General features: G+C 34.2%; 1 protein-coding gene across 1 annotated transcript; it reads right to left on the reverse strand.

Annotated features, from left to right (window-relative positions):
* Nucleotides 1–1,174: 1,174 nt before the first annotated feature.
* Nucleotides 1,175–9,813, reverse strand: atp5pf (ATP synthase peripheral stalk subunit F6). Its single transcript, XM_083908950.1, has 4 exons — nucleotides 9,732–9,813; nucleotides 8,418–8,587; nucleotides 8,192–8,316; nucleotides 1,175–1,282 (listed from the first exon to the last, which is right to left on the reverse strand). Exons 2-4 carry the CDS (start codon nucleotides 8,585–8,587, stop codon nucleotides 1,254–1,256), a joined length of 324 nt encoding a protein of 107 aa, XP_083765076.1. The 5' UTR covers nucleotides 9,732–9,813; the 3' UTR covers nucleotides 1,175–1,253.
* Between the last annotated feature and the right edge of the window lie 4 nt (nucleotides 9,814–9,817).

Genomic DNA, 9,817 nt, shown 5'->3' on the forward strand with positions numbered 1-9,817 from the left:
ACGACATAGTATAGTATGTCGTTTTTGTCAAATTTTGGACCAAAGTTTTTTTCAAAAAGATGGTCAGATTTTGGACGAAAGAGTGTTGTATGACATTGAGGTTGACGACATAGTATAGTATGACGTTATGTCACATTTTGGACTAAAAAAAAAGATTTCAAAAAATTTTCAGATTTTGGACGACATAGTATAGTATGTCGTTTTTGTCAAATTTTGGACCAAAATTTTTTACTCAAAAAAATGGTCAGATTTTGGACGAAATAGTGTAGTATGACATTGAGGTCGACGACATAGTATAGTATGACGTTTTTGTCAAGTTTTGGACCAAAAAAACGTTTTTCAAAAATATGGTCAGATTTTGGACGACATAGTATATAGTATGTCGTATTTGTCAAATTTTGGACCAAAGTTTTTTTTCAAAAAAATTGTCAGATTTTGGACGAAATAGTGTAGTATGACATTGAGTTCGACCACATAGTATAGTATGACGTTATGTCACATTTTGGGCTAAAAAAAAAAAAAATTCAACAAAATTTCAGATTTTGGACGACATAGTATAGTATGTCGTTTTTGTCAAATTTTGGACCAACATTTTTTCTTCAAAAAAATTGTCAGATTTTGGACGAAATAGTGTAGTATGACATTGCGGTCGACAACATAGTATAGTATGACGTTTTGGTCACATTTTGGTTTTGGACGACATAGTATAGTATGTCGTTTCTGTCAAATATTGGACCAACATTTTTTATTTTTAAAATAATGGTCCGATTTTGGACGAAATAGTGTAGGATGACATTGAGGTTGACGACATAGTATAGTATGACGTTTTTGTCACATTTTGGGCAAAAAAAAAATTTCAGAAACATTTCCGAATTTGGACGACATAGTATAGTATGTCGTTTTTGTCAAAGTTTCTTTTTCCAAAAAATTTTCAGATTTTGGACGAAATAGTGTAGTATGACATTGAGGTCGACGACATTGTTTAGTATGACGTGTTGGTCACATTTTGGGCTTTTGACCATTTGAACTGCTACGACAGTTCCTCATGCTTAACTGCTTAATAAGAATGTTGATAAAAAAAAAAAAACATAACTTCATCTTGGGATTTGAACTCACAACCTCATCATGTGTGTGATAATATTGTCCCATGAGATGAATGACAACCACAGTTCAATTCCATTCCACAATCTTTTTATTAAATACAATTACATACTGGTGACATGTAGGAGAAATAGAACATGGACACAGTTATTTTACTTGGCCACTTCTTCAAGTTTGGGCTCTGATGAAAAAGACAAAGAGAGGGACAAAAAACGAGGATTAATAAATGAGAACATTTGACAATTTTCACATTTTAGACGACATGCTATCCTATGACTTTTTCGTCAAATTTAGTAAAGTATAGTATGTAGTCCAGAAATGGTAAAAAACGTCATAATATAGTATGTCGTCTAAAAATGGTCAAAATTGTTCAAAAACATCATAGTATAGTATGTCGTCCAGAAATGGTCAAAAACGTCATAGTATAGTATGTCGTCCAGAAATTGTCAAAAACGTCATAGTATAGTATGTCGTCCAGAAATGGTCAAAATTGTTCAAAAACGTCATAGTATAGTATGTCGTCCAGAAATGGTAAAAAACGTCATAGTATAGTATGTCGTCCAGAAATGGTAAAAACGTCATAGTATAGTATGTCGTCCAGAAATGGTAAAAAACGTCATAGTATAGTATGTCGTCCAGAAATGGTAAAAAACGTCATAGTATAGTATGTCGTCCAGAAATGGTAAAAAACATCATAGTATAGTATGTTGTACAGAAATGGTAAAAAACATCATAGTATAGTATGTCGTCCAGAAATGATCAAAAACATCATGGTATAGTATGTCGTCCAAAAATGGTCAAAAAAGTCATAGTATAGTATGCCGTCCAAAAATGGTCAAAATTGTTCAAAAACATCATGGTATAGTATGTCGTCCAGAAATGGTCAAAAACGTCATAGTATAGTATGTCGTCCAGAAATGGTAAAAAACGTCATAGTATAGTATGTCGTCCAGAAATGGTAAAAAACATCATAGTATAGTATGTTGTACAGAAATGGTAAAAAACATCATAGTATAGTATGTCGTCCAGAAATGGTAAAAAACATCATAGTATAGTATGTCGTCCAGAAATGGTCAAAAACGTCATAGTACAGTATGTCGTCCAAAAATGGTCAAAAAAGTCATAGTATAGTATGTCGTGCAAAAATGGTCAAAATTGTTCAAAAAAATCATAGTATAGTATGTCGTCCAGAAATGGTCAAAAACGTCATAGTATAGTATGTCGTCCAGAAATGGTCAAAAACGTCATCGTATAGTATGTGGTCCAGAAATGGTAATAAACGTCATAGTATAGTATGTTGTACAGAAACGGTAAAAAACATCATAGTATAGTATGTCGTCCAGAAATGGTCAAAAACATCATAGTATAGTATGTCGTCCAGAAATGATCAAAAACATCATGGTATAGTATGTCGTCCAAAAATGGTCAAAAAAGTCATAGTATAGTATGTCGTCCAAAAATGGTCAAAATTGTTCAAAAACGTCATAGTATAGTATGTTGTACAGAAACGGTAAAAAACATCATAGTATAGTATGTCGTCCAGAAATGGTCAAAAACATCATAGTATAGTATGTCGTCCAGAAATGATCAAAAACATCATGGTATAGTATGTCGTCCAAAAATGGTCAAAAAAGTCATAGTATAGTATGTCGTCCAAAAATGGTCAAAATTGTTCAAAAACATCATGGTATAGTATGTCGTCCAGAAATGGTCAAAAACGTCATAGTATGGTATGTCGTCCAGAAATGGTAAAAAACATCATAGTATAGTATGTTGTACAGAAATGGTAAAAAACATCATAGTATAGTATGTCGTCCAGTAATGGTAAAAAACATCATAGTATAGTATGTCGTCCAAAAATGGTCAAAAAAGTCATAGTATAGTATGTCGTCCAAAAATGGTCAAAATTGTTCAAAAACATCATAGTATAGTATGTCGTCCAGAAATGGTCAAAAACGTCATCGTATAGTATGTCGTCCAGAAATGGTCAAAAACGTCATAGTATAGTATGTCGTCCAGAAATGGTCAAAAACGTCATAGTATAGTATGTCGTCCAGAAATGGTCAAAATTGTTCAAAAACGTCATAGTATAGTATGTCGTCCAGAAATGGTCAAAAACGTCATAGTATAGTATGTCGTCCAGAAATGGGAAAAAACGTCATAGTATAGTATGTCGTCCAGAAATGGTAAAAAACATCATAGTATAGTATGTCGTCCAGAAATGGTCAAAAACGTCATAGTACAGTATGTCGTCCAAAAATGGTCAAAAAAGTCATAGTATAGTATGTCGTGCAAAAATGGTCAAAATTGTTCAAAAAAATCATAGTATAGTATGTCGTCCAGAAATGGTCAAAAACGTCATAGTATAGTATGTCGTCCAGAAATGGTCAAAAACGTCATCATATAGTTTGTGGTCCAGAAATGGTAAAAAACGTCATAGTATAGTATGTTGTACAGAAACGGTAAAAAACATCATAGTATAGTATGTCGTCCAGAAATGGTCAAAAACATCATAATATAGTATGTCGTCCAAAAATGGTCAAAAAAGTCATAGTACAGTATGTCATCCAAAAATGGTCAAAATTGTTCAAAAACATCATAGTATAGTATGTCGTCCAGAAATGGCCAAAAAGGTCATAGTATAGTATGTCGTCCAGAAATGGTCAAAAACGTCATAGTATAGTATGTCGTCCAGAAATGGTAAAAAACGTCATAGTGTAGTATGTCGTCCAGAAATGGTCAAAAACGTCTTAGTATAGTATGTCGTCCAAAAATGGTCAAAATTGTTCAAAAACATCATAGTATAGTATGTCGTCCAAAAATGGTCAAAATTGTTCAAAAACATCATAGTATAGTATGTCGTCCAGAAATGGTCAAAAACATAATAGTATAGTATGTCGTCCAGAAATGGTCAGAAACATCATAGTATAGTATGTCGTCCAGAAATGGTCAAAAACGTCATAGTATAGTATGTTGTACAGAAATGGTAAAAAACATCATAGTATAGTATGTCGTCCAGAAATGGTCAAAAACATCATAGTATAGTATGTCGTCCAAAAATGGTCAAAAAAGTCATAGTATAGTATGTCGTCCAAAATTGTTCAAAAACATCATAGTATAGTATGTCGTCCAGAAATGGTCAAAAAACGTCATAGTATAGTATGTCGTCCAGAAATGGTCAAAAACGTCATGGTATAGTATGTCGTCCAGAAATGGTCAAAATTGTTCAAAAACGTCATAGTATAGTATGTCGTCCAGAAATGGTCAAAAACGTCATAGTATAGTATGTCGTCCAGAAATGGTCAAAAACGTCATAGTATAGTATGTCGTCCAGAAATGGTAAAAAACGTCATAGTAAAGTATGTCGTCCAGAAATGGTAAAAAACGTCATAGTATAGTATGTCGTCCAGAAATGGTCAAAAAAGTCATCGTATAGTATGTCGTCCAAAAATGGTCAAAAAAGTTATAGTATAGTATGTTGTCAAAAAATGGTAAAAAACGTCATAGTATAGTATGTCGTCCAAAAATGTTCAAAAAAGTCATAGTATAGTATGTCGTCCAAAAATGGTCAAAATTGTTCAAAAACATCATAGTATAGTATGTCGTCCAGAAATGGTCAAAAACGTCAGAGTATAGTATGTCGTCCAGAAATGGTAAAAAACGTCATAGTATAGTATGTCGTCCAGAAATGGTAAAAAACGTCATAGTATAGTATGTCGTCCAGAAATGGTAAAAAACGTCATAGTATAGTATGTCGTCCAAAAATGGTCAAAAATGTCATAGTATAGTATGTCGTCCAAAAATGGTCAAAATTGTTCAAAAACGTCATCGTATAGTATGTCGTCCAGAAATGGTCAAAAACGTCATAGTATAGTATGTCGTCCAGAAATGGTCAAAAACGTCATAGTATAGTATGTCGTCCAGAATTGGTCAAAAACGTCATAGTATAGTATGTCGTCCAGAAATGGTAAAAAACGTCATAGTATAGTATGTCATCCAGAAATGGTCAAAATTGTTTAAAAACGTCATAGTATAGTATGTCGTCCAGAAATGGTCAAAAACGTCATAGTATAGTATGTCGTCCAGAAATGGTCAAAAACGTCATAGTATAGTATGTCGTCCAGAAATGGTCAAAAACGTCATAGTACAGTATGTCGTCCAGAAATGGTCAAAAACGTCATAGTATAGTATGTTGTCCAGAAATGGTAAAAAACGTCATAGTATAATATGTCGTCAAGAAAAGGAAAAAAACATCATAGTATAGTATGTCGTCCAGAAATGGTCAAAAACGTCATAGTCTAGTATGTCCTCCAGAAATGGTCAAAAACGTCATAGTATAGTATGTCGTCCAGAAATGGTCAAAAACATCATAGTATATTATGTCGTCCAGAAATGGTAAAAAACGTCATAGTATAGTATGTCCTCCAGAAATGGTCAAAAACGTCATAGTATAGTATGTCGTCCAAAAATGGTCAAAAAAGTCAAGGTATAGTATGTCGTCCAAAAATGGTCAAAATTGTTCAAAAACATCATAGTATAGTATGTCGTCCAGAAATGGTCAAAAACGTCATAGTATAGTATGTAGTCCAAAAATGGTCAAAATTGTTCAAAAACATCATAGTATAGTATGTCGTCCAGAAATGGTAAAAAACGTCATAGTATAGTATGTCGTCCAGAAATGGTAAAAAAAAGTCATAGTATAGTATGTCGTCCAAAAATGGTCAAAAAAGTCATAGTATAGTATGTCGTCCAAAAATGGTCAAAATTGTTCAAAAACATCATAGTATAGTATGTCGTCCAGAAATGGTAAAAAACGTCATAGTAAAGTATGTCGTCCAGAAATGGTCAAAAACATCATAGTATAGTATGTGGTCCAAAAATGGTCAAAAACGTCATAGTATAGTATGTCGTCCAGAAATGGTAAAAAACGTCATAGTATAGTATGTTGTACAGAAATGGTCAAAAACGTCATAGTATAGTATGTCGTCCAGAAATGGTCAAAAACATCATAGTATAGTATGTCGTCCAGAAATGGTCAAAAAAGTCATAGTATAGTATGTCGTCCAAAAATGGTCAAAATTGTTCAAAAACATCATAGTATAGTATGTCGTCCAGAAATGGTCAAAAACGTCATAGTATAGTATGTCGTCCAAAAATGGTCAAAATTGTTCAAAAACATCATAGTATAGTATGTCGTCCAGAAATGGTAAAAAACGTCATAGTATAGTATGTCATCCAAAAATGATCAAAAAAGTCATAGTATAGTATGTTGTCCAAAAATGGTCAAAATTGTTCAAAAACATCATAGTATAGTATGTCGTCCAGAAATGGTAAAAAACGTCATAGTATAGTATGTCGTCCAGAAATGGTAAAAAACGTCATAGTATAGTATGTCGTCCAGAAATGGTCAAAAACGTCATAGTATAGTATGTCGTCCAAAAATGGTCAAAATTGTTCAAAAACGTCATAGTATAGTATGTAGTCCAGAAATGGTCAAAAACGTCATAGTATAGTATGTCGTCCAAAAATGGTCAAAATTGTTCAAAAACATCATAGTATGGTATGTCGTCCAGAAATGGTAAAAAACGTCATAGTATAGAATGTCGTCCAGAAATGGTAAAAAACGTCATAGTATAGAATGTCGTCCAGAAATGGTCAAAAACGTTATAGTAAAGTATGTCGTCCAGAAATGGTCAAAAACGTCATAGTATAGTATGTCGTCCAAAAATGGTCAAAAAAGTCATAGTATAGTATGTCGTCCAAAAATTGTCAAAATTGTTCAAAAACATCATAGTATAGTATGTCGTCCAGAAATGGTCAAAATTGTTCAAAAACATCATGGTATAGTATGTATGTATATAGTAAGACAAAGAGAGGGACAAAAAACGAGGATTAATAAATGAGAACATTTGACAATTTTCACATTTTAGACGACATGCTATCCTATGACTTTTTCGTCAAATTTTGGACACATTTTCTTTTAACTTTTTTGAATTTACAAAATTTGACCAAAAAAAGTCAAAAGTCAAAAATGTTGTCCAAAATTTTGGTCAAATTTTGGGACAAAATGCTATATAGTATGATTTCTTGGTCAAATTTTGGACAAACACTTTTTTTTTACTTTTTTGAATTAACACATTTTTTTTTTTCAAAATTTGACCAAGATTTCATACTATAGCATGTGTTTTGGTCAAATTTTGGACAAACCTTTTTTTTTACTGTTGTTGGTGAAATTTTGAATTTTGAGAAACTTTTTACTTTGGACAACATACTAACCTATGATTTTTTGGGTGAAATTTTGGACAACTTTTTTTTTTACTTTTTTGATAAAATTTTGGACAAAATTTTTACTTTTGTCAAATTTTGGGACGACATACTAACCTATGACTTTTTGTCAAATTTTGGAAAAAATACTTTTTTTTGTCAAATTTTGGAAAAAAAAAAATTTTGGCCAAATGTTGGAAAAAAAAATTCTTCTTTTTGACAAATTTTCAATATATATATATATATTTTGAAAATTTTATGTTCCATTTCTTTTTTTTTTCTTTTTTGTCAAATTTTGGACAACATACTATCAGCAGGGTTTCTCACTCCTGGTCCTGGGGAGCCACTGTCCTGCATGTTTTAGATCAGGGGTCACCAACCTTTTTGAGACAGAGAGCTACCTTAAGGATAAAAAATAATATGGAGGGCTACCATATAATATTTTTTTGTTTGTTTACCATTTAAATGATTAATATTATGCATTTAACTGCATACACATTCATTCCAGTGCTTACTCCTAACGATTACCAGTTTTTATAAACAATATCAAAGATATTTTACTGAGCGATCATATGGATACATGCAAGTGAGGTGAAGTGAAGTGAGCCCGCGGGCACCGTATTGGCTGCCCGCGGGCTACCAGGTGCCCGCGGGCACCACGTTGGTGACCCCTGTTTTAGATGTTTCCCTGCTCAAACACACCTGATTCAAATGATGTGTTTGAACAGGGAAACACCTAAAACATGCAGGACAGTGGCTAAATCCTGGTCTAAACGAATGAGAATATCATTTATTTTAATGATTAAAAGATGAGCTTTTTACTAACCTGGGAATTTGAAGTCGGGGAACTTGTCCATGTCTCCTCCTCCGTATAGCCTCTGCAGTTTGGTCACCTCTTCAGAAACGTTCTTCTGGTAAGCAGCTCCACCCTCCACGATGCCACCAGCAGCTCTGAGAGCGAAAACAACACAACAACAACAACGTTTGAAAAGAGAAGAAATAAAAAAACGATCTCCAGTCCTGGCAGCAGTGGTGATGACTTGTCCTCTCACTTGCTCTTGGTGTTGTAGTCGCGGATCTTGTCCAGGAAGAGTTTCTGGACGGGGTCCAGGTCCTTGGCGCGGTTGAAGACGACGGCGGAGAGGCCGAGGTTCCTGCGCAGAGTGAGGCTCACGGCGGAGCGCAGCACGGACGACAGCGTCAGCAAGCGGCGGAGAGACATCTGAGCATGAGTAGAGACAGATGTGTTATTTCATCATCAGACGGTCTGAGATCTGAGAGACACGCGTCTCAGTCACAACAAAAACAGAGGACGTTGGGATTGAACAAATTAAATAAAACTAAGAAAAACAAAGAGTTAAAAGAGAACAAAAGCCCTACACTGTCCTTCACTGTGTTTCTGTCAATTATTATATTATTATAATCATTTTACTTGTATAACGTGTATATGTGTGTGTATATATATATAACTTATATAACCTTTATATATCAAAGGACAGGCTGCAACCTGGAAATGTTGATGTTCTTAAACTTCTTGTTTTTGTCAACAAACGAAAAATGATTCACTTTGAATGATTTTTTTTGTTACTACGGAGCGAAGAAAGCAGAAAATATTCACATTAAGAAGCTGAAAAAACATTCAAACCGATTTTTCGAGAATCAAAATAGTTTAATATTAATTTGGTAGTGGATTAACAGTTAGGGTTATTAATATTTGCTCCTCATTAGTGAGGTCATGAAGCTCACATCGATCCTTTTATCTCAATAGTCTGGAATTTATGATTAATAAACAATCAATGACATGTCTTGCTTATAATCCCGTTAGTTTTGATGCTTTGGTTAGTCTTATTCAAACCTGTGGTTTAACAAACCTCCTTCAAAATACTATGCAAAGATATAAAAATATATAGAAAAATATTAAGAGCATTTTATAAACAAGTTTCAGCTTCTTCAATGACAGATGACTGGATAAGGACACGACTTTCCAGCAGCTGCAGATCAGTTAGCATTGACAAGCTACTATCACACAGCTTGTTGTCTAACTTGACAACAACAGCAATTTCTCAACCTTAATACAAATGCCAACCTCTTAGATTCAGATACACGGATATATTTGCAGGAAACTCGGCTTCGCTGCAGGAGCTAAGTTGCTAAGTTGCTAAGCTAAACGCTCGCTTCGTTCACCCGAACAGCCATGGCTAACAGGCTAACAGTAGCCGAAGCGGTACGCCACTTTAAAACAGCGTATTTTGCGCTGCTGTGCTCAATCTTGAACTAACGTTTGCGATATTAACGACTACAGTAACGCGTCACAGTGACGGACAGCGAAGGAATTAAAGGCGATTCTTTAAAATCACGACACTCACCTTGGGTTTGACACTCAAACACAGTACGAGATCCCGAATGTGGAGGAGGCGCCGCGGTGGATTGTGGGAACTCGGAGGCAGGGAGT

This window comes from Microchirus variegatus, assembly GCF_963457635.1.
Source record: "Microchirus variegatus genome assembly, chromosome: 22".
Classification (NCBI taxonomy): domain Eukaryota; kingdom Metazoa; phylum Chordata; class Actinopteri; order Pleuronectiformes; family Soleidae; genus Microchirus; species Microchirus variegatus.